The sequence below is a fragment of the Harmonia axyridis genome, chromosome 3 (genome assembly GCF_914767665.1).
Source record: "Harmonia axyridis chromosome 3, icHarAxyr1.1, whole genome shotgun sequence".
In the NCBI taxonomy this organism is placed as follows: Eukaryota; Metazoa; Arthropoda; class Insecta; order Coleoptera; family Coccinellidae; genus Harmonia; species Harmonia axyridis.
In genome coordinates, this window is record NC_059503.1 from 21,097,296 (window position 1) to 21,123,630 (window position 26,335).

Genomic DNA, 26,335 nt, shown 5'->3' on the forward strand with positions numbered 1-26,335 from the left:
TGAGTTCTAATTGATACTAAACTATTCCTTCAAATGAATTTATACTTTGTTTTATATTTTTGAATAAGGTTTAATTTGGTGATTTTTGATGGATAAAATCTAATATCTGCGACATGTCATTAGAGGAGAGAGATACCAGCTGTTGTAGTTGATAATACAGGGAAAAATTAAGGCAACAGAAGCAAAGGTCGCACACGCAAGTTATGGCTCCATAATCTAAGAAAAGAAATCAACTAATAATCAACTCAACTGTTTGGAGCCGCAATGAATAAAATGGAAATAATCATGATGATTGTAAACTTTTGAAAGAATACGACATTCTAAGAAGAAGATAAAGAAAATGGATAAAATAAAGAAATTGAAAAAAAATATTTCACTAGAAAACCGAAATACATCGTCGAAAGATAACTCTACTTTCTTGATTCATTAAGAATTCAAATACATAAATAATTAAATCTGGTATACGAATGATGATATCAATTTCAGTTTGGAATTAAACCACTAATGATATATTTTCTTGCCATTAATACTAATAATGAATTAACGATCGAACGAAAGTGGACGATACTCTGTACGAATTCATGAACGAGCTGAACAGATTACAGAAGCATCATAATCAATAAATACCATTACAGTTAGTGAAACACTTGAATTCACTGGTTTAATACATAATCGCATATTTGATAATACTCTAGTCAATGAGATTAACTTTATCGCATTACATATATGTATACACAAATGAATTGAATTTCCATTGTTTGAATTTCAATTCATCGCGTAAGTTGAAGGTTCGTAGAAATAATTATCTATCCAGAAAAGAATAGTAATGAAACAAAAATGGTAGAAATATAACAAGTTGAAAATAATTAACATAATAAAAGAAAATAATACGTGTGTGGTCAAACCATATAATCCACAGGTGGCATAGATTTTATTGTGCTTTGAACGAAATGAGGATAATAATGGCATTGGATAAAATAATTCAATTGATTTAATGGATTTCTATGTTTTGATTTCTATGTTTGAAGTTTGAAAAGTTTGCAAAATGGTGAATGCGCATATTCTAGAAACATTTAATGGATTTTTCATTATTATTTGAATGCATCGTTGCAATTGGTGATTTTTACATTCATGTTGAAAAGAATTATAACAGGTCTATTGCGAATCGACATCTACATGCTAACCTTTCAAGTTATATAATTGACCATAATTGAATTCTATAATCACATTTCAGTTGTTCACATTAATAAAAGTACATTTTCATTTGATTATACTGATTAATTTGCGATATCAGAAAAATAACTACACTAGGTCATTGTTTCGAGTTGAATCAGTCAAAAATCTTAAAAAGAAAACATCTTACGGAAAAATGTTTCTCATAAAAAGATGATAGTTTTCAGGAAGAAGCTTAACTTATGCCAGAACCTCTTCCATTTATGTTCGATAGTTTTGTTTCGACTCAGTCGACATTTATTAGACCCAGAAGCAGATGCTCACCGTTAAAATGATTGGTAGTGCGATTGGATGAATCACGTTCACGCGATCAATGGCGTGAGCATGACAAAGGATCATATCGAGATTTGACATTTAACTGCTCCACGTGGAAATTGGGTCGACTCGCATTGTATTCGAGAGTAAGTAATTATTGAGGTCCTTATTCCATTCCCTGCATCGTGCCGATTAGAATTCGGAATTCGAAATATGGGGACCAAGTTTGCGGCTGAATACATCCTGGGAGGCTGGTGTGCCGTTTGGAGAGCTGACCTGGAGGTCTTTATCTGAGGGAAAACGGGGACAGAATTTATACAATTATTCCTGTAGGGAATGAGGCAACAGTTTGCTTTATTCTAAGAACAAACAGGGGAACTGCTCGAGTCGACCAAGTCGGTCAGAAAATTTGGAATACTTAGTTCATTGTTATCGAAATATGTTCGTTGAAGCCCACATTTCAATTGCGATGTTTCATTGTGACAGTTAACTAGATTCAACAGTCTGGTAGGATTTGTTTGCACGTTTGCGCTATCACATTTTGAATGAATATTAATGAATATGTTTTCAATGACTAACTATTTGTGGTGAATATAATTATTTCCAAGTAACCAGACCTAAACAGACACTATAACTAAAAGAATAGAAATAAAACTTAAAATGTCCATGGTTCAAAAATACACTTAATGATGAATATGATATGTTTGTGTCCTTAAAGATATACAGGGTGAGTCTTTGACTTGTACATATATTTTAACCGAAGGTTCTTGAGGTCAAAAGAAACACTTTTTTCCTTTACCATTTTTTCCGATTCGGCCCTGTTAAAAAGATATAGCCATTTTAAATTTTCAAAATGAGCTAATTCACCCCTGAAAACCGGAACACTGAAGTTTTCTCAAGCATAAGATATACCTCTTGAACCTTGGAAATAAGCTACTAAATTAGAAAAACCATCATAAACTCACGTTTAACATTCCATTTGTTGAACAAAGTAGTGTTTATAATCAAATAAATGAGTTATTCCAATTTCGTTGACGCTAAAGATTAAATATTCTTCTCTTGATTTCTATTTCATTTTCGATAATTATAACGAATTGAGCTCGCTACCACCCATATTAGCTCTGATACCCATATCCATTCATTCATTATATTTCATTTATATGATATCGTTGTTTATTTTTCGTGCAAGAATTAACCTTAAAATCTCAAATAAATAATATTCATCTATGAAAGATCTAACACAGACTATAGTAATCTGTGGTTTTAAGTTTGAATTTCAAATTTCGAGTGATGCCAAATATAAACACAGCAGTTCGGTTCGAATAATCTATGTTCTAAGTTCTAACCTAAAATTTTCATTTACAGTTTACACTGTTATTGTTATAAGATATTTGTTATGAAATGAAGCATTTGATTTGTTCCAACTATCTCATAAAAATATTGAAATGCATCAATATTTTTGAAACCATCAGTATGAAAATATGGAAATATGTAAAATATTCTGGCTCTGTAATCAATGGAAAATGTTAGACTCCACTTGTAATCAAATTTGTTGTTAATGTGTACCTACATTATAGCAGGCGCGGATCCAGGCCCCACTTTTGGGGGGGGAACTTTTAGATACTCAAAATACTGATAATGTGGACCCCAGACACTTTCGCCATTTTGGGACGTCATTTTTTTGCCGTTCAATAATATGGTTTTCCACAAAATGTATTGAAAGTGAAATTTTTGCTGATCTTGTAATTATTCGATCCTTAGTATGTCAAATTCTAAGAGGGCCGGCAAAATTTAAGAGGTGCCCGGGCCATTTGGGGGGGGAACGTTCCCCCAGTTCCCCCCCCGTGGATCCGCGCCTGCATTATAGCCAACTTTACTACTTAATTCATCTTGATTTTGGCATTGAAAATAAATGAGAAGTATTCAATGTAAATATCCACAATAGAATATTTGGTTTCTTTCAACTCACCTAATTTGTTTTCACATTAAAACAATTATGGCCCTCTTGGAAGTATGTCAATCATAAGCTCTTAGGATGAATTTATGGAATAGCAAAAGAATAAAAGTATTCAATCTCAATCACATGAAAATTTGTCTAGTATGTACCTAGTCCTAGTGATATGTTTCGATGTGAATTTGAATGAGCCAAAGAAGAATACAGTATTGTTCGATAGCAGCAGTCTTTAGTGGGATATTGATTGTTGTCATTATAATGGGACTATTTTGTGAAAACTTTTTTAAACATGGGTTTTATGAATAATCTGGACTTTTCAAAAAGAATGTTGATTTTAGTGAAGTATCTTCTTATTATCAGAGCTGTGCCAAAGCTCAGTGATTTTTAATCAAATCGAGGAGTTGAGGTGAGCTTATTCAAATAACTTCATTTTCAAACTAAGTTGGCTAGTACTTCAATTCTTAAATCTGAGACATGACTTCATAGTAAATATTCATTTCTGTGGTTTTTTTTTCCACAATAGAACAGAGTTGCATTCAGCCAAAGTACCCAATTTTTTGAATTTCACAGATAATTTTTTTTTTTAAGATCAAGTTATTCGAAAACGGCGCTTTGTACGAGAAAATATGAAGAATACTTTTATTTTTCAAATTAGCCAAATATTCTTCAATGAACGTTCAAATTACTATTAAGAGTTGGTTTCTTCGAATTTCTGGTATTTTTATGGTATGTTATGTTCATAACAAAGAAACAGAAGAATGTGTATGGAATCTGGTGTTCGGAGAAGATGTATCACATCAAAAAAAAGCTATATTTCAAAAATCATTTCCTTCGATACAACCATTTACGAGATATAGCCGAAAATCACATTTTTTTAACGATTTTCAACAGCCTGTATCTTTTTAACCGGGCCGAATCGGAAAAAATGGTAAAGGAAAAAAGTGTTTCTTTTGACCTCAGGAATCTTGGGTTAAAATATATGTACAAGTCAAAGACTCACCCTGTATAATGAAGTTGGTTGCATAAGAGTATTAACAATGGAATTGAATACAACGTTTTCTTTAGATGTATATGAGGGTTGTCTTTCATACTTCGGAAATTCGCAATCCTGCTGACTAAACCTCAAAAGCGACGTTATCATCGTGAGTGATAACATTTCTCAGTATGAACGTACTCAGAATATTCGAGCGAAAATTTTCGCAAAAGTTGTTCATACTCGAAGCACTTCGAAGCAAATGGTTTCCTGTTTTTTCATAATAACCAGAATTGTAACTTTTTCGAAAATTTTGATGATTTTCGAGATATATTCAGCTATGACATTTTTTTTTTTTTATTTGTCACTCGGAAATCGGAATATGAGGTGTTTCTGAGTTATGGTCAGTCCTACTGAAATTTATTTTTGGTCGGATGTTATACACGAATTACTCTATCAAACGTAATATCTGAAACGAACCTGTGTTATAAAGGGTATGAAAGAAAAGCTTGTCAAATCTTCTTATTTGAACACTGTATATTTCAGATTCACAAAATGTACACGAAGGCGCATAAATTTGATTATCATTTATCGAAATTCCCCAATTTTCCTTTAAACAACCGTTTTTACGCAAAATGCTCATTCGAGGAAATTTTATAACTTGAATTCTGATATTATCGAAAAAAATATTTCCACTCTACTCGAATGGAATTGGCTTTCCAAAATGTTTCAACGAAATATTAATATTTACATTTTTCTCTTTAAAAGGAAGATCAGCCTTTGTTGACTCATCTCACTATAATATGCAGTGTGTTTTATATGAAATCAGAAATAAGTCTATATAACACCGGTCAGTTTCAGATATATTTTGAAGGGAGTAATTCATGTATGATATTTGGCCAGAAATATGTTAAAAAAAAACTCGCCACAATTTGTAATATAAAACTGTCATAGTCGAAAAAACTGCGAGACCAACAATATTTTTATACGTAATGCTCAACCAATAAGATAGCACCAAAAAAATAGTCGACAAAGTATCGGGCAAACAATAATGTCTGTCAGGAAAAGCAGCAGATTATTAGTCGAAGTTCGAATAAATCCGATGAAATTCAGAAAGATCAAGATTTTATGAACAGAAGTGAAAGAAAATCAGTATCATCGACAGCCTTGTCGAAGATGAGAACCATCAGCTCCATTCAAAGATGAGAACTAGAAACAGAACTTGAAGCCCAACGCCGCATCGTGCAATTGAAGTAGATACTGACTCAGGAAGAAATGCAACTGAAGAAAGGAGAGTTACAAGAACAAGAAGATTTAGGAGATACAGAATCGACAGGAAAGGAGTCAATGTGGAGAGCAAGAAGAAATATGTTACACTCCAGAATGCTGGATCCTAAATTGACTTCTTTTTTCAGCTGTATTCTGTCATTCTGTATCTCCTAAATCTTGTCGCTCTTCAAACACTTCTTTCTTCAGTTTCTGAATCAGTGACTTCTCCAATTGTATAATCTGACGTTAGGCTTCTTTCTAGTTCTCATCTTCGGATTGTACAGGTTCTCATTACCTTCATAAGGCTTTCGATGCTACAGTTTTTTTCTTACTTTTGTCTATAATTTTTCAATCTTTTGATATTCCTCTTGATTCTTTTGAACTGAACAAGATCTGGAGAAGAAGCTGCTAATAAAATCATCACTGTCATTTCATATTGTTTTGTTTGTTAGATAGTAAAAATCAGGAAACAGTTTGTATAAAAGGTAATGGAAAGTTAAGAATTGTTATTAGCTAGCAAAAGAGATATTTATTAGCACGAATTATAGCGTATATCATATATCTAGTAACACTCATTATGGCACAGAGTATATTTTGAAACCAATTCATTCAAATTTCCATAGAAGTGTTTGAATAACATCAGCAATACTGGATTAGTCCTTTCCGAAATTGCATTCTCTCTATCAATTTCCCCAAACACAGGATCACATCGAAACTAATACGATTAATTCCTCCAAACATTGGAATTCACGCGATAATCCATCTCCGGGAGAGTTTTCGACATGATTAGAACCCAGAAATAAATGCAAAGTCATGGAACAATGAATGACAGTGCAATAAATCGTTGGGGCAAACCACAGAAGACCGCGCGTTACGTCTTCCGTCTGACAAATTATTCACAATTACTCTATGCTTACCGGACAAAAAAAGATCTTGTAAGGCCTGCACCGATTGGCACAGAACGGCCCACGCTTCGGGTTCGGTGAGACCTGTGGGACGTGCCGTCAAGAGATCCCCAAGGGTGGCATGTCGGGTTCCTCCATATAGTTGATTGATGCTGTTAGATCCTTGAAAACGTTGCATACTGGAAACAAATTATGGAGATTAATATGAGAATATAATATCTTCATGATTGAATGAGAGCGTTTGCTTTCAACTCGTATATCAGGGGGTTTTGGATTTCATTTTTAATGGTATATCTTTGATCCTCCCTATTCATTTGATATTTGGCGTTATATACATTTGAAGAGGAATATCATGCCACATAATAAGTTCCGGTCCTGGCTCACAGATGGCACTGTCCACGAGCGTAGCCAGCGGGTGAGGGGTTTCAAACCAAATCCAACACCTTTGGAATGCTTGAACCTCGTCTTGAACAAGTGCGATAATAGTTATTTGTTTTACTAGGCAGCAAAGTAGCAGATTGACTGCCGTGACTGATGGTTCATAGCCGAGCGTATCGAGGCTAGGAATTCAGCCAAGGTAGTCAATCTACTTCGCTTGCGAGTTGAACACATAATTTTTTCTTCGATTTTTTATAAAGATATATGTAGGATATTGTATTTTAAAATCATTAAAATTCCCACAATCATTTTATTTTTCCTGTAGTGATAAATTAAAACGAAATTTGATAGAAATCGTAAGTGTTGGACTGGTTGGTTGCTAAGTTTGTCAACTTATAAAATATCTGACAATTGTTTTTTGGAAAAATATCGTATATTTTTATATTATGGACAGTGCTAGCGACTTAGAAGTACTTACCCCTCCAAAAATAAGGGAGGTGGCAAAAAATATTGATTGTCAGAAAATGTGGAATTTTTTATTCGCATTGAGGATAATCATTTTGCTGCCTATGCAAGAAGGTCGTTACTTTGCTGCCTATGCAGGAAAAGTAATACTTTGCTGATTGATATGTGCCTGCAAAATCAATACTTGCTTTAAATGGGAGGAAAAAACCTTTATCCAAATATTTACATATTACTGCAGACATCGGCTACTATACCTGCGACCCCAGAAAGAATAAACTTTAAGGCGACTAAAAACCTACCTAAGAAACATAACGAATGAAAACAGACTGAACTCACTGAACGGATTGGCTCTTATGAATATTCGCTATGGAATAGATATGAAGCCGATGAAGTAGATGGATATACTAAAGAATAAAAACAGAAGACTGATTCTATAATGTGTAATTTGAATCAAATATTCTTGTTTTTTAGATGGTTAAATATATATTTCAAAATAAATATGATCCCACGGTTATTTCATGCACTTTTATACGTTCCACCAGTGGCGTATCCAGAGATTAAGTATTTGCTCGTGTATTTACGACACTTGCCTTTCAGGCTAGTGCCACATACTCGGCCAAACTCGTGAACTTTTCCCGCTGTTTGCTCAATGTACTATTCTAACGTGTTTGGCTTATCAACCGGCAAACAAGACCTACTGTCTTGGCATCAGCAGTATGTATAAGTAATATTTATGTCTGGATTTTTACTGGATCGTGCAGAAATGTTATTTTAATTGTCTCTCTGATTAGTTTGAGTAGTCATCGAATCGGATTGTCTTTATTTTCGGTTTTACAGACCATAAAAAAATGCAACGAATTGAGACTTGAAACTCTATCCCGAAAACTGTATAATGATAATTGTATGGAACCTTCACAAAAATGATAGCCTAGTGATATGATCAAATAGTTCGAAAAAATCTGTTGAAGGTTTTTCTAAATGATAATTGTGTCTTAAGTAGCGGTGAAACTCAGTAATAAGGTCTACACAGAATACAACTAGCTTTTTCAACTTGGAAAGATAAGTACGCACAAGGACCTAGGAGAGCTGAGGTAGAAAATGGGTTATAAGAAACTAAAGCCAGTCAATAAAAACTTTTCTCTCATTTTGAACTTATGAATTCAACATTATATTATGTGCGGATCAATTTGATTCCATTGATTTCCACCTAAAAAAATGACCTTCAAATGCCCTGTCGCATTCATTCACAACGTTGAAGTCTAAAAGCGTATTTCACGCTATTCACCCTTTATTTCCATCAATTAGTTCAATTCCTCATCAACTCTGATTAGAGATTGGGCTCGGTGGTTCTCCCAACCTCTTCTATCAATTAATTCTGCACAAAGTTTAATTTTGGTACACGATGGATGAAATGATGCATGTCTAACGGAATTATCGGAAGTTAAGAATGGACAAACGATACATTTTAAAAGAAAACTTAAGATGGAAATATTACATCTTTTATCGGAAATATCTTGGTGATTTTCAGAATTAACTATGAATCGCTTTCTGATGACTCTTCTATGAGTTGGGAATTCCAGCATTGATACACTTAACTTGACACTTAACTCTAATCGCTTGTCGAGTTTGGTATTTTCAGATTTGTATATTTGACAGTTTGTGAGTTTCATAAAAACGGTGGTGATTCACTCGATCAAATAATTTCTGTTCATTTTTGGCACTACCATAGATTTACATCTACAGTCAACGAGTTGATCGGTCAATCAGAGTTTCATAAATCTCGTTTTTGGTGTGATATGAATAATCACGAATTTTAGATCACAAAATTTAGATTTTTTGTCATCACGGTGTTTGTTTAAAACACTATCGCGAAAATATATTTCCTTCTGGTATTACTCCTGACTAAGTTTTGGTGAATATCAAGATATTCAATCGAATAAGTTCAATAAGCAAAGTGTTTTTATCTGCAATTTATCTATTTTTCCGTCAGATATCATTCAGTACAAATTTTTCCACTGTTTCATTCTACTTTTGGGCAATTTTTTTTTTAAAAACCACTAGCTGAAACTAGGTGACTGGTGTTGTTAACATAATCATAGGAGTTTGAACTTCATCAGAACCTTATATAAACGTGAATAAACTCTAATTAATCTGAAATGTGTTCTGTGATTTTTAAAACAGTTAAAAATATTGAATAAAGAAATTGTCATGAATATTGATTTGCAAATTGAATTTCGTTTATCGAATACTGAAAATGATAGACAATTTGCCGAAAAAGAACAGAGTTTGTCAAAGAGAAATCATACTGATTGCATTCCAATAAACAATATTTTTTGAAAAATTACCTAAATCTCATGACAACAGCTGACCTTGTTTTCTTTTCAGAATTACATTCTTCATTTAGAGGCCTACTTTCCAATGAAAATGTAGGTAATCAAGAAATGATTCTGGATGGAAACCTACTCTTATATACTTAAGTCATAAACAAATGTCAATTCTTGAGAGCTATAAGGAACATTGTTCATTAACACTATATCGAACCAATTTAGTAGAAGCTAGGCGGATTATTAGAGGTGGGAATTTAATACATCTCATTCCACACAATTGCATAATCAGTCAAGCTTCGTCGATGGCAAAATACGCTTATACATTTCGGCATCAAGATGTTGTGAAATGTAGTATGTAATTTAGGCGTTCATAGTTTCGTAGTTCTATAGATGAACAAAGTCGTAGGTGCAAAACCATATAATCTAATTAATTAATTTTGGTAGATAGAAAATAAGAGTTGAGTTTCAGCAATGAACAACAAACACAACAATTGGTAGCGGCTGAAACAATTCAAGGTGTTCAGTTCTAATCCTCATCACAATACCGACTAAGAAATCAGAAATTGTATTTCTCAGAAGGAAGGAAACAATATTCGATGAGTAAGGGGCTTTCAAAGTTTCCGAGATCATACAAAGATTGATTATGATGCATTTGGAGAATGTGTGAGATTAATGTGTTTCTTGCTGTTGGTTTAACTGTATTTCAATATGTTGTTTGAGCCGGAATTAATTCGGATGGATGTGGAAATAGATGGCGCCGCTTTCACGAGTAGGCAGGTATTCATTCATTCAAACAATTCTACCGTTCTCTCGCAGAAAGTAATCAATAAGCTATATTTTGAAGCATCAATTAATTGCATATCATTAATTTTTCAGACCTGAGGCTTTGGTGAGATGAAAATTTAAACAAGTTTTTCAACACATATTGAAGCTGATGAAAAAACTCTATTATAATCTCCTACACAAAATAAGTGTTTTTATCACCAGCACACTTAACATGTATTCATCTCGCGATAAATAAGATTGTGACATGCGTAAGAGGTGCCAGCTTATTCGGTATGGGAATAGGAATTATTTTGGAAGTTCAAATATGCAGTTTTCAATATTATTTGTTTTTTTCTTGGCACTTTTCTAATCGATCGTAGCAGTTCTTGTAAGTTACTGACTTTACGTCAGTGCTATGGATTCACGGCTTGGCTTCATTTTCAAGCTACTTGGCTTGATCTTAACTTGAAATCAAGTCAAGCTCAAGTCAAGTAGTACTTTTGCAATCTCAAATCAAGTCAAGTATTTATTTATCAAATACTTGAATCATATCAAGCCACTTGATTTTTAGCATTATTTTTTTGTGTAGTTACACATCAATAAAAATATGAAGAAATGGGAAGGAACATTGCAAAAAAAATATTTATTTATTAAATTTATTTCATAAAAGAACCGAAAATATAATTTTTTTTGAAATAAAAACATGAATTAAATCACTATAAATCATAAAAAATAATAATGAAATAAAGTTTCTTCATATTGAGAAACCTTCAGGCTTTGTTTGATTTCATACTTTTCCATCCAGGTCTAAGACACATGAGGCATCTTATAAATTTGACGCCTTACCTATTGCGGGTTTTTGAAACTGTAAGAGCAGCTCTGGAGAATTGTCTTTCAACAGGAGCTGAAATTGCTGGTGTTGATTGGCCACTTTGACCAAATTTGGAAAAATATTTCTGAAACTACCAAAATCTACCAATAGATTTCATAGAAATGTGCGTGTTGTGCGACGTGTGTATATCAAGCTCAAGTAATATCAAGTAGCTGGATATCAATTCAATCAATATATATCTAAAATCAAGTTAAGTCAAGTAAATGTAATTTTTCACGAGCTTGATTCTCAAGTCGAGTAGTTGGTTAAAATGTCAAGCTACTTGGTCTGATGAATCTCTAGTCAGTGCTTTCCTGAATTTTTCCTAAAGAGTTCTATCTACAGACAGAAAAATATCAAACATATATTCCCAATATTTTCAAGCTAACTTTTGTGTTTCTTTCTTGAACCAGGAATATTTTATTCATTGCTTATTTAAGTTGAGTTTCCTCCATTTGCCCCCTATGTCTCATTTGTATAATATGAAAAATTCTCAATTGAAATATCTTTCTCAGATTGTTGTAAACAAGCAACCCAACTCAATCATAACGAAGTGAGTAAAAAAAAACTCTCCATCCATCTGAAGTTTATAATCAGATTTAGGCGAAACCGAGAACTGAACTACGGAGAGAATGACGAATTCCTGAGTTTTCAACAGGTTATCCCTGGCGGGAGTTAGTTGAAAAGTGTTTATACGTATAAAAATGCCGAATTCCTGACAATGCTGCATTTACATGTTTCGTCCTAGGATTTTCACCATGCGCTCTGAATGATCCAGTGTTCCGGTTGCAGTGATAACGACGAACATTTCTCACTGTCATTTTGCGAGATAACGAATAACCAGAAAAAATGATATTAGTTTCCGCCTCTGCAAGAAATGCGAAAGCACGTTCGAAAAAAAAAGATAATGGTATTACGGATGGCATATGCCAAACAAACGCTGTCAATGAGAAGACCTTGTTAGTTTTTTTTCATTCTCGGCTACACTCTGCATTTACTCCCTTCCAGCTGTCGAGTTGGTCCGTTTGTTTCTTTGTTACGCTCAATAAGAGATAACGAATCAAAAAAAAAATGAAAAGAAATGTGTCCATAAGAATCTCATATTTTCATTTATTTTATTAAAAAAGAAAATTTTACACTTCCTATTCTTCCAATAATAATAATAATAATAATATATATTCATCATCAAAGTTTACATATACATAAACATACATATGAGGGACTAATGAATATTCAAAAAATAGAGAAAACCAAGTAAAATGGTTTTCTGTGAGTATAATCACAAATATTAAAAAAATTTTACATTAGCCTTAATGTGTAGGTAAGTAGATGCAGAGTATCATTCCATTTTCGGTCTTTTATCAATTCAGTGTGAATAGTCCAATTCAGGTTCAGTGTCGCAATTCGGTGATCCATATCCATATCCGTGTATTATGTCACAATACGGGTAAATTCTCAGTTATCGAGTAGTTGGTCAAGATTCGGGTAAGTAATATATACACACATATACATATATATATATATATATACATACATATATGTCTTTTTGTCTATATGTCTTTTTGTCTCATTCTGTGATAGATTGTTCATTCTGTGATTAATTTTGTCTAGACTGTGATAATTTTTGAAATAAATTGCTTATTATTATTATTATACACACATTTATTTTATTATTTATTTAGAGTTTATAATATTGTAGAGCAGTGTTCTTTCGGTGTTTTTTATCCATATTTTTAGCTTGTATCTAAACTGATAACAATTTTGGATATTCCTTATATCTTCAGGTAGAATGCTGAATATTCTTGGAGCCAAGTATTGGTTGCATCTTTGGCCAATTGTCTTTTCAGCTCTTATAGTAGTGGGACGAGTACCTTTTATTCTCGTGGGATATGTATGAGTAGAGTGTGTTATATCATTTTTATTTTTATGATTATCCATCAGAGTCTTAAATGCATATAGTTGTGCCAGATCCATAACTTCCGCTTCTTTATACGTCCATTCACTGCTGTACGTTCTGCTTTTTCTTAGGATAATTTTTAAGAATGATTTTTGTATTATTTTCAGCCTGTTGAGGTGGCAATCATATGCTGCACCCCAACCCAGAATGCCGTACGATAGATGGGACTCAATTAATGCGTGATAGAGAGTCTTCATTTGCTTGAAGTCCAAAATTTCGGCCATCCTTCTAAAACGGCCCAGCATGAATCGTATCTTTCGTACTACATTGTCCACTTGAAGATCTCATTTTAGGTGACGGTCTATGATTATTCCTAGGTACTTAATATGATCTGCTTCTTCGATCTCTACTCATATATCATTTCAGAATTTTTCCGCTATGATCAGGTCAACCCAAATTCAAAACCTGAAAACTTGCAAGGACAGGTCAACTGTAATTCAAGTGGACCTGCTTTATAATTAAATTACACCAACCCTCTAAAAGGGACGGAAGGTCCCCCTAAACTCTTGAAGAAAGGTGATTGAATGCGAACTAATTCCAGAGGCCATTTCACTAACATTTCAAACTCTTCCCGTCCATTACTTTTGAAGAAATGTTTAGGTATGGAGCAAGCTATGGGCAAAATGTTTATGATTATGTTCATTTATTTTCTCATTTATTTGAGATAACAGGAATACAAAAAGAATAGAACCACAACAGTATTCACGAATTATAACGAAAAATGTATCGTACAATAAAAAAGGAAAAATGAAGGAAATTCAAACACAAAGAACTGTGGAGCTATAAAACCCGCAGAAAATCACATTTAAGCCTATGTCTTAAAGAAGACAAGGAGGAATTAATTAAACAGATAGATCTCATTGGAATCAAATTCATTTTCTGAGGACATCATTTTTACCACATAATGTGATAAAAAAAATGAGAAAAGGATTAATATTTATGTTTCCTCAAAATATTTCTAACTGTGCGGTCCGGAATCTCAATTTAATGAGAAATTTGAGCGGTGGTTATACTAGCAATCACTAGATACATTAATGCTACCGAATTTTCGAAGCGATGAGAATTTTTTTATAGTAATTGAAGAGACGGAACCTGTTGATTGTGATAACAAAAATTAATCACTCGACCACTTTTCTCGTGCTGCAAGCTATCAATCTGGTACACGATTTTTTCAGATTTTGTTGCACAAAGATCTTGTAATATGGCCGATACATTGTTGTCAGATCTTTTTTTTTCGGAATAATAATGAACTTATTATTTCAAATGGATTACCCTGTTCATTATTTCCTTTTGAAATCCTTGAAATACTACATATTTTTTCCTTGAAATACTACATATTTTTCATGTTTCTCTACCTGATATCCATAATTTCAAAATTATAGATATATTTACAGTATCTTCGCCGAAGTTAAAATAATACATTTAGATTTTTATTATTTAATAAACTCTCTTAATTTGAATAATCTTTGAATGTTCATTCCATGTTTTGAGGAATGTCCATATTTGAGTATAAAAAATGATTTTGACCTCGAATTCTTCATCAGCTATTCTGTCTCTACTTCTGGGCCAAAATACCTGAGTGTTACAAAATGGCGCATGCAGCGGGTTAGTATTCTTTGACAGTGAGTCTTCATTATATCATATCTCTATGCGGAACCTTTGTCTACACAACAATTTTTTTCTACATGGTTATAGAAAGAAGCCTATATTTCATAGCCTTCGGTATTTCAAACTATGTTCTGCTCATACTGTAAGAAATATTATTCTCCACGGCACGCTTGATTTGAATGAAGTTGGGTTTTTGAAGAGTCGTTTCTGTGGAAACGCAAGAAATGCATAAGTCCAGTCAACGAAAGCCATTTCGAATTGAATCAGGTACATAACTTGAATTATTCAAATTTTTGTAGATCGCATTTCGCACAGCGCCTTTCAGGCTAGTGCCACAAACTTCCACACTCGTGAGAAAAGTTGGAGTTTCCCCACTTGTTGCACAATATTAAAATTTTCATGGTGATCCAGGAAAATGTACTGTGATTTTTAAAAGACAGGCAGTGGCAATTTAAATTTTTTTCAATTTTCAAGGACCAGTTTTCTTATTCAGTGAGTAATTCAAGGACATATTCATGATTATTATTATTATAATTATTATTATAAGTTTATTGAGCAAAATTAACCAATTATTCCAATTATTATTCTGATATTTTTCATTAAATGTTTAGGTTCTGAATTATTCGATATACCAGCAGTTTGTAATGAGTAGGAAAGATGAATATTTCTAAATAACTTCAAACAAAGACTATTATATACCAAAACGAAATTTCATCAGCGAATGTATATGAGGGATCACAGATACAGCTACAATCATTATTGTTCGGTTCAGTTATTATCGCAATGAATGACCAGATAGAATTCAGGTTCGATTAAAACTGAATTCATTTAATTATACATATTATGATATCGCTTTTGTTCCACCTATTCATCATGAAATTATGTACAGTTCATATCATAGGAATTGAATCAGAATATTATTATGAATTCCAAATCGAATTCGCAAATGGGAAACCTCTAACAAACAGCTTGAATAATATTCGTTTGCATGAAAACGTTTATTTTGTTTCATTAATTTATGTCCGTTTTGTGGAAGAAAAGCATAATTTCGATTGAAGATAATCATATTCATTTCGTTGCCTTCCAACACGCATTCTGGCAGAAATATTTACAAAGTGGATTCTACCAACCCAAATTTCATCTCGATCTAACAATGCAGAGTATACGCAAAAACTACTGGAATAGCTAGATCAACTTTTGCTTATAGCACAAATCTTTCACCTATTCGGAAATTCAAGACTTATCACTTGCCCCACCTCCTACGAAGATTTTTGAGGTTCAACATAATTATCATATATCCTGCCCAGTATCGCCAATTATCTGTTTGCAAAATTTCATGACGATCGATTGCGCAGTTTGTGACTGATAACAAACACACATTCCAATTGATCAGACTGATTCGGTGCTGCAACCGAAGAACCGTACTTGCTCACCAAGTAACTGTCTATTTAAGCACTATACAACGTAAAACTGTGCGATTTACTTTATCATAAATAAAGGGTGTTTTTTTTGAGAGCTTAGGAACTTTAAATTGCAATAAAACAACAATGGATTATTCGATTGACATGAATTTTATTTATCCGCAAGATAATCTTGTGGCATTACACTTTAAATATGATTTCTGGCATATGACCGCCACGGCTAGCTCGGATGTAGTCCAATCTGGACGTCCAATTTTTGATGACTTTTTCCAACATTTGTGGCCGTATATCGGCAATAACACGGCGAATGTTGTCTTTCAAATGGTCAATGGCTTGTGGCTTATCCGCATAGAGTCATAGACCAATGAATTTACATAGCCCCACAGAAAGTAGTCTAGCGGTGTTAAACAACAAGATCTTGGAGGCCAATTCACAGGTCCAAAACGTGAAATTAGGCGGTCACCAAACGTGTCTTTCAATAAATCGTTTGTGGCACGAGCTGTGTGACATGTTGCGCCGTCTTGTTGGAACCATAGCTCCTGGACATCATGGTTGTTCAATTCAGGAAAAAAAGTTAGTAATCATGTCTCTATACCGATCACCATTGACTGTAACGTTCAGGCCATCATCGTTTTTGAAGAAGTACGGACCAATGATTCCACCAGCCCATAAAGCGCACCAAACAGTCAGTTTTTCTGAATGTTTCGACATACACTTGAGGGTTTGCTTCACTCCAAATGCGGCAGTTTTGTTTGTTGACGTAGCCATTCAACCAGAAGTGCGCTTCATCGCTAAATAAAATAAAATGGAAGAGTGCGCGATACGTATTCCGCACAGAACCATTATTTTCGAAATAAAATTGCACTATTTGCAAGCGTTATTCAGGCGTGAGTCTATTCATGATGAATTGCCAAACTAAACTGAGAATAAATCACTTGACAGCTGTTAAATCGGTCGCCATCTTGAACAGTAATGCCAACTTAAAGTTATATACCTCGAAAAAAAAACACCCGTTAGAAAGCACGATCAACAATCAATATGGTAGTATCTGTGAAGTTAATCGCACGGCGAATATACAATAAGATAGAACTTTTAATGGTTGCCATGGAAACTAACAACAAACAGCCCGCGTAGCCGATAACCTTTTGACATTTCGTAATTGTGTCGAGATTTGCCACCAGTTTTTGGAGTTTTTATGGAAATGAATGCGGTCGTAGAAGAAGTATAGTACACAACTCGAGTTGTAAGACAATTACGCACTTCTAAAATCCTTTTTCTAGTCGTGCGTTATATACTTCTTACAACTCTTTTTATGTAATATAACGGGGTGATTCATTTAGAGGTACTTTTTGTGGTGGGGATTTAATTGCGTATTGTGAAGTGCCATTCTTATTCAGTAGTGTTGACTATTCATAATGTAATCGTTCATTATCCGAATCGTTTCCGTTTAATCGTTAAGCTCTTGACAAGCTTCAGAAGATCAACTGTTTTCGATAAAAATTTTGTTCACCGGTGAGGCCCATTTTTGGCTTAGTGGGTTCCTGAATAAACAAAATGCGCGTATTAGGGTTGATAAACAACCCGAAGAGGTTCAAGAGCTGAAATTGAATCCAGAAAAACTATTGTTTGGTATGGTTTATGGGACGGTGGAATAATAGGGTCCATATGTCTTCATAACAGAGGCTGACCGGAATTTTACTGTGAATTGTGACCGTTATCGCGCAATGATAACAGACTACATATTTGATTCCAGAAATTGAAGTCAGGGGTCTCGGCGAAATTTGGTCCCAACAAGATGGCGCCACTTTTCTTATAGCCCGCGAAACCATGTCTTAACTGGGAGAGCGATTCGGAAAACGGATCATCTCACGCATTGGACCAACGAATTGGCCGGCAAGATCGTGTGATATCACACCTTTAGACATTTTCATTTGGGGCTATGTAAAGTCCAAAGTTTATATCGATAGGCCGGGGACAATTGGAGGCCAATATTACTCGTGTCATTGGCCAAATTTTTTTTTTTTAATTTTTCAATCTTCTGTGTCTAGATGGCGGATCAGAACGAAAGAGCATTTTAGAAACAACCTACAGTTTCCGATGTCCTTGCTTCAATTAAAAGTAAAAAAGGCATCGGCAAAAAATCGATGAAATCCTTAAGATACCACCGTGAAGTGGGTTTAGGATTCAAAACGCCTCGTGAGGCAATAGAGGGTAATTACATTGACAAAAAAATGTCCTTTCACTGGAAATGTGTCCATTCGTGGCCGTACCCTGACCTCAGGGTACGGCCACTAGTTGTACTAAAACTAAAAATGCAGCGCACCATCGTCATCCGCAGGGATTACCTTATGTACGCAAGTACAACAGATTTGAAAAGAGACATAAAAATATGTCTGTTCACTTGTCTCCATGTTTCAGGGATGTTGAAATTGGAGATGTAGTAACCATAGGAGAATGCAGACCTCTATCAAAAACTGTGAGGTTCAATGTATTGAAGGTTACAAAAGGCAGTAGCTCTAAGAAGAGTTTCAAGAAATTTTAGAAATACCACTAAAAATATTCAGACGCGTAAATCAAAATTGAAACTTCAGAATGGACGTTGTTAGTAGAAGTCGTGAACAACATTCGAAAGAAATTAACTTAAAAAAATAATTGTAAAGGATTGTTTTTTCGTGTATTAAAGAAAATTATAAAATAAAATTGTTTTTATTCATTTTTTTATTGAAAAAATACCTCTGAATAAATCACCCGATACCAATTCCGTATGTTCTGAAGGCACAATAATCAACATCAGTTCGACTAAATTCAGACCCAAACTCGACTGTTGCAGATCAATCGAATATTCCAAACGATACTGCTGACCATTTATAACCCGTAGGTAGGAGAAAGGCCATAAATAACTTCTGTCTTCATTTTCAAATGTTGCAAAGTTTAATCCTTCCATTTATTCCGTATCGCCTGATGCCGATTAAATAGAATCATTCGGAGCCGCCGTTCGATATCTTTTGTCGGCGTTGAATTCAAACAGCGGTAGTTTGTTGCAAGTCGAGAACGTTCCCCTATTGGATTTTAGCACGGGGGCGGCCGATGAAAGAGTGAACGGATTTATTTCTGGGCGACCATTCAAATTGAGTGGAAGCGCCGGCATATCGGTGATAATTTCTCGACTTTTTGCGAAACATCAATACCCGGGACCTTTTGTTGGGTCGGGAATTGCTGCGGTATTTTCCCGGTTAGTTGAACTTTCTATTCTTAACACTGAGCGTAAAAAATACGTCTGGTGTTATCGATTGTAGTTTTGTATCTACCTTTGTTCTCTACAAGAACGGCCAATGCATTGAATGCCTATATTTAGAAGAAGTGATGGGGCATCTGTTCGGGCAATGACCGCTCAAATAAGCTAACATTGGCATTACTTACAACATGTTAGCTCATTTCGTTCCCTGAATATATAGCTTTGTCACTTCGTTATGTTGACAGTTAGTATTCTGTCTATAAACATAATAATCCTCGAACGTAAAAATCTAGGAACTGGAGAAATGCTCAGAGTAGGTTCACAACAGGCCAATTGAAAACTCCCCGGTCTACCAAAGTAAAACACATTTTTTTAGCAAAATTCGATTATATTATTCAACATAGTTGTCTACGAGGGCGATACAGCGATTATAGCGATTTTCCAACTTTTCGATACCATTTTTGTAGCACGATTTGTCTTTCGCTTCAAAATAGGCCTCAGTTTCGGCGATTACTTCTTCATTGGCGCTAAATTCCTTCCCAGCGAGCATTCTTTTGAGGTCTGAGAACAGGAAAAAGTCGCTGGGAGCCAGATCTGGCGAATACGGTGGATGCAGAAGCAATTCGAAGCCGAATTCATGTAATTTTGCTATTGTTTTCATTGATTTGTGACACGGCGCATTGTCTTGATAGAACAGTTTTTTTTTGTTATTCAAATGGAGCCGTTTTTCAACGATTTCATCCTTTAAACGATCCAATAACGCTATATAATATTCGCTGATAATGGTCAGGCCCCTTTGGAGGTAATCAATGAATATTATTCCTTGAGTATCCAAGAATACTGATTCCATAACCTTGCCAGCTGGCAAGGTTATATAAGGTCCAATAGTCAGCTGACTATTGGACTCCGAAGTGAACTGATGGAGCCATGTTTCATCCATTGTCACATATCGACGCAAAAATTCAGGTTTATTGCACTTAAACATCTTCAAACACGTCTCAGAATCATTAATACGATGTTGCTTATGATCGATTGTGAGCTCGCGCGGCACTCATTTTACACACAGCTTTCTCATGTACAAATATTTTTGAATGATATGATGTACACGTTCAGATGATATCTTCACAATGTCTGCTATCTCGATCAACTTCACTTCACGGTCATTCAAAATTATTTTGTGAACTTTTTGATTTTTTCGTCGGTGACAGCCGATTTTGTGCGTCCACTGCGTTCGCCGTCTTCGGTGCTCATTTCACCCCGTTTAAACTGAACATACCAATCAATGATGGTTGATTTTCTTAGTGCAGACACTTCCTTCATCAATTCAATTACATTCAAAATTTTCGAAACAATGATATCAAATGAGAAAAAAATTAAGAAACAGAAATTCCATTATCTATAATGTTTCTTTCGGAGCCAATATCTGAATTTTGCAGATCTAAAACAAAAAAATGAATATCTTTTTATTGTCGTTAAATTCTTCATTTCTTCACGAAACTTGAAAAAATGAACACTTTTGTACGAATGTTTGTTTCATAGATTTCAGAATGACATATGATTGTATATGAATAATATTGTTTTTTTAGTATTTTTATTTCGAGCCAATTCTAAAATTATACGATGAATATTGATTTCATTCATAATTTCAGGATTCCTTCAAATTAATACGAAAATAACTAAATGAATTACATGTGATTCATTTCTTTGTATTATCGGTTCTCCAAGAATGAGCACTGAGATGAAATGGCCCAAATATAAAGTTATAGTGAAGTACAAATACGAACAGGAGTGCAAAAACCCGTGAATATCCTCTCAACTTTCTAGAATTTTATTTATCATACCTGAAAAAACTACTTCAACAACTGTCATAGATCAGCAAACTCCAGAGTAAAGAACTGGATAGTGACAAAAACTTTCCTCGAACTCATCTCACTTCTGATAAAGAAAAATAAAACGTATCTACCCAGTCAGTCGACTTGGATAAAACTGGGATAGAACTTACGACAGCTGAAAGCAAGTATTGCGATTTGACAGTTTCGTGTTCGTGCAACGACATAAAATTCTCCTAAATCTTCCATAAACATAGATTTCGATCTCCTTATCCTTGACTTCTTCTCAGCAGTGGAAAGTAATTGTGACATAAACGTTCTATATCTTTTCAGTACAGGGTGGTTCAAATTCGTAAAACTGTGACCTAGGGTCTTCTGATTTACTGTAGAAGTTTGAAAACTGATTGATCTCCTTCTTCAAGGAACATAAAAACTAAAAACTTATTGTTATTTTTCATTGCTCCAACATTTCAGCAGGATGTCTGTACCTACATAAGTTTTCTCAATTTTTAGCTGGGAATAGTCTCAAATAGTTCGGCACATAAGAGCTCTAGACTATTAATGAGCATAATTCTATATGCAATTCGAAATGTTGTTTCAAAGCTGAGATTTGATAGGGGTGAAATATTGGTATTTATATGAAGAATAAGAATGTCAAGCTTCGCGCAATGTTTTATATTGATCGCTCAACCAGAACCATATAGAAAATTCAAGAAGAATATAAAAAAAAAAATATCCGTGACCACAAAACCGACATGATTGAAAATTTGGATGCTGATATAAAGTAACAATTACAAGCTACTCGCTGAATTTCAAGCTGATCACATCATGGAAACCACAGAAAATTCAGAAAGATTTTGGAAAAGAAAAACCCAATATTTCCGTAATTAAAAATCTGATTAGGTTGAGATTTGACGTGTATATAAGAAATAACAATTACAAACCTATTGCAAACTTTTGTTTACATAGCGTCATCAGAATCACAGAAAATTTGAGTAGATCATCGAAGAAAAACCCCTGATATGTTAGGGACAACAGATACGACGGATTTGAAATTTTGCGTGTTTATATAGAATGAAAAATCCAATCTTCGTGCAAAATTTGATATCAATAACGACGTCAGAAAAAAAATCTAGCAAGAAATCGAGAAAATGCACATATGTGAAGTCTGGGGCTCTGAAATCTCATGCCTTCATCGTTTAAACATTAAAAAAAATAATAGCCTTTCCCATCATTAAATAATTAATTCAATAAAAGGTTGACATATGAAAGTAACATACTCCAATACAATACATCATAAATATCTTGGACTAGAGATCATATACGACTCCAATAATTGAATGTAACACATGGAACTATTGGGTTCTTGGTATGCATGATTATATATGTATTAGTTTATCGGTTCTAGTTTCCAGTAGTCAAATAGAATACCCAATTATTCTTCTCTTGGATTTGTTACAAAGAGAGATTTGATGCTGTAATCATCTCTGACAAATATTCTGTTCAACTCAAGTTGAAGCCAAATAGTGTCGCATTCAATCCTTTCAGTTGGATATCCTGATTCAATTAAGAGCTTTGCATCATGTGACTTTAGTTAATGGGTTATAAGACATGTAATACAATTCCTGACCTGCATAAATACTAACGTTTCATTTGTTTTGTCTTTATAATATAAATCCAATTATGTTCGAGCTTTCTCTCTAGGCTCTTATTTCACCTCATGAACTTGACAACGCCACATCACGTTCTTCCAGAATTTGAGTTTGCAGAAGGGAGTTTTGGCCTCCCAACGATGCTCAATTAATTTGATTAAAATTTTCCATGACCTCCATATCAGTTTTGAGAGAAAAGGAATTTGAAGGCAGTTTTATATTAGATTAGTTACCTACATAGAACCCTTATTGTTGAATACTTATGGAATTATTTGAGAGGAAGAATTAACAAGAAGACCGAAGTAGTATATTCTAAAACAAGTTTCAAAATAGGCTACTATTCCAACACGAATGCGTAATTCGAAAATGAGCGACGAAGGAGCGAGTTTTAGAACGCATGAGTGTTGGAATTGCCTTCTGCAACGAGTATTAGACGATATTTTCTCTATTTCGGCCAAATTTTGTGGAATATTGTCGAAATCAAATGAAAAATTCAGATTATATATCCTAGTGACTTTTGTATTGTATCTTGGCAGTTGGTGTGACTGTTACGAAAATTGACAGATTACGGAATTTGAATATGCATCGTTCGTTTCGAATTTAGAAATAATTTAGAATTACGCATTTAATTCGTTAATTATGTCTGACGAAATCGATTTATCACCACAAGAATTAAGAGAAATTGCGAATAATGTTGCAGATCATTTCACTATATCCAAATTACATTATATTGACAATTATTGACCCTTGTTGAAAATTGATAGGATTGGAAGTCAGTATAAACAACCACAAAACGAAAAATATAACTGAAAACGATGCTGTTATGAATTCATAACAGCACTGTTTTTAGAACTATAATGAACTCATTACGATAATGAAATAGAGAAAATAATTTTCATCACTGATTAAGTCCTAGGCCGGCTGCTCAGATGGCACCACTTTGCCATACCAATTTTTTCTCGTTATTATCTAGGGCCAACAGAAGAGTGACAAAATTTCATGAAATGATAAAACACAAATTTCTGATGGGAAAAAAATACGGTGCAAGCAAAACAATAGGTTGACGAGTGTCAGTCAAACTCTGCTCCATCTTCAACAACGGTTGAAAGCCTACCCTACTAAACTCCATGCTCGAAAGTCATATAAAATGAAATTTTTAAATGATAAGTGACTGATATTCGTAAATTCTCTAATTAATACTTGAATATATTTGTTTTTTCAAATAGAAATTGTAATTGTTATAATGTGAAAGTTGAAAAAAAGAATGTGTAAACGAGGCATATCTGAGAAAAACTTATTTGATAAACAAAATCAGAGGGATATTTCGTATTCTACACCTATAAAAATTAACAAGAAACAATTTTAAAATAGCGGACACCAAAATGTTTGTCGGCCTGTGTAATTATACAGAAACATAAAACATACGTACAGCTCCTCTCAAACATGGTCGATCGGTGATTTTTGCACCTCCCCAACTGATGTAACAGTGACGTAACACTGCAGGGGCCTGTTGTCGTCCGATTCCATGACTCTTCTACCAGGCAAGTAGTAGACCAGACACGTGACTCCCACCAAGAACAAGAAGAACACAAACACTATATCGAACATAATCAGTGAATTCCACGCGACCAATCGCATCACAAGTCCAACAGTTTTGTCCTCAGCTTCAGCTTCGGAACCACCATCACTGGATTCGGACAATTTTGGGGATGTTCAGCGCGCACATAACATTCCAATCGGCCGTAAATAATCGTTTACAATAACACGGGGCTATAGAATCGTTTATACCGGTTCTAAATATCTGGAATAAATATTATTATATCATTGATTTATGCACGAATAATTCTTCATGCATTGTGGGAGTAGGGTTGGTATTTCGGAGGGTGGCATTGTTCTAGAGCAATGCCTAATTTAACGTCAGTGCCTACCCCTTACCTGGAGTTTGCTGGGATGGTGTGGATGAATTTTGTAACATATAAGAAAGATACTAGATTCTCTACATCGCTAGTGAGTTTCAGATATTCACATTATAATATGTTGTGTTATAAAGAGTAAAAATTATGTGTTTTTCTCTGAATTAAACATACGAACTGTTTCTGAATGATAAAACTACGAAAAAGAGTGCCAGGAGCTTTTGAGCCATTCATTTATAGTGCTCGTGAATTATTATCCTATTAAAAAAATGAGCACGCCACTGGATTCTACGTAAAAAAGTGCATGTATTATGTAATAATTTCAGAGCTCCATTATCAGTATCAACGGATCAACGATATCGCCATTTTTTCAATTTTCGCTTATAACTCGGAAACAAAAGAAGGTGGCAAAAAGTGAATACTATTCTTGTTAGTTTCTCAGAAAAAAAAACGAGAATGGGGTATCAGATTTTGACTCCACTGGTTTGAAAATTGTAGTGCTAAATCATTGAAATTTGCCCACCCTGTACACATTGTATATACATGCTAATCTCGACTGCTGCCATTTTTCTCAACAAATCCAATTAAGTAAAATAATCACTCGAATTAGTATAGGGCACAATTGGCGCATCAATGATTTAGCGACAACACTTGCCTTTTTTTTTTTTTCAATTTATAAAAAACAGTATAAATCGCAGCTAAACGGCTTTATCTCCAATAAATCAGTAGAACATGGAACAGGCTCACTTCGAACTCGAAAAAAATATAGCTTGTATAATTATTTATTAGGAATAATGCTTGATTCTTAACAATTTCTTGTTGAACCCTTGGCTCATATTTTCTCATTATATTAATTCTGGAAATGTGTAACTAAAACATATAGAAAATGGTTAATATGCAAATACACAAGCAGGGACTATGGCAGCTGAGAATAATAAAACGTAACTACAGATTGAGCTCGGGGGATTTCATCTTGAACATGATACAGCACGTTTTATGTAACGAAATTGGTATGCAGCGAATTCAGAGTCTACGAGTATTCTGGTAAATAGCGATTTTTTTCTTAATAATCAATTATTTTCTGTCACGTTGTAGTAGTTTGTATTTTTTTGAATTGAATTATTTTCTTTGTTGTAATTATTGAAGAGATGAAATGACTGAAAAAAACTGACAAAGTGAACTGAAAACATCTTCGAACTAAATAATTTTTCAATAAAAAAAAAATTTTTCTTGGAAATTTCTGCATGCCTGTAATGAAGATACGAAGACCTTGTCAAAAAACATGAAAACATCTTCGAACTAAATAATTTTTCAATAAAAAAAAA

General features: G+C 34.1%; 1 protein-coding gene and 1 pseudogene across 4 annotated transcripts in view; one reads left to right on the plus strand and one right to left on the minus strand.

The window, feature by feature from the left end:
* Nucleotides 1-26,335, minus strand: part of LOC123676276 (tyrosine-protein phosphatase non-receptor type 13-like) — a 158,865-nt gene that overhangs the window by 49,139 nt on the left and 83,391 nt on the right. For 3 of the 4 annotated variants that reach the window (XM_045612085.1, XM_045612083.1, XM_045612082.1), the window contains one exon: nt 6,602-6,768. In XM_045612085.1, coding sequence (XP_045468041.1) covers nt 6,602-6,767 — 166 coding nt within the window. In that variant the 5' untranslated portion in view covers nt 6,768. Of the gene's footprint in view, nt 1-6,601; nt 6,769-24,526; nt 24,899-26,335 lie in introns of all 4 variants that reach the window. The other variant, XM_045612084.1, reaches the window with a different exon arrangement.
* LOC123676283 lies at nt 18,415-18,926 on the plus strand (annotated as a pseudogene).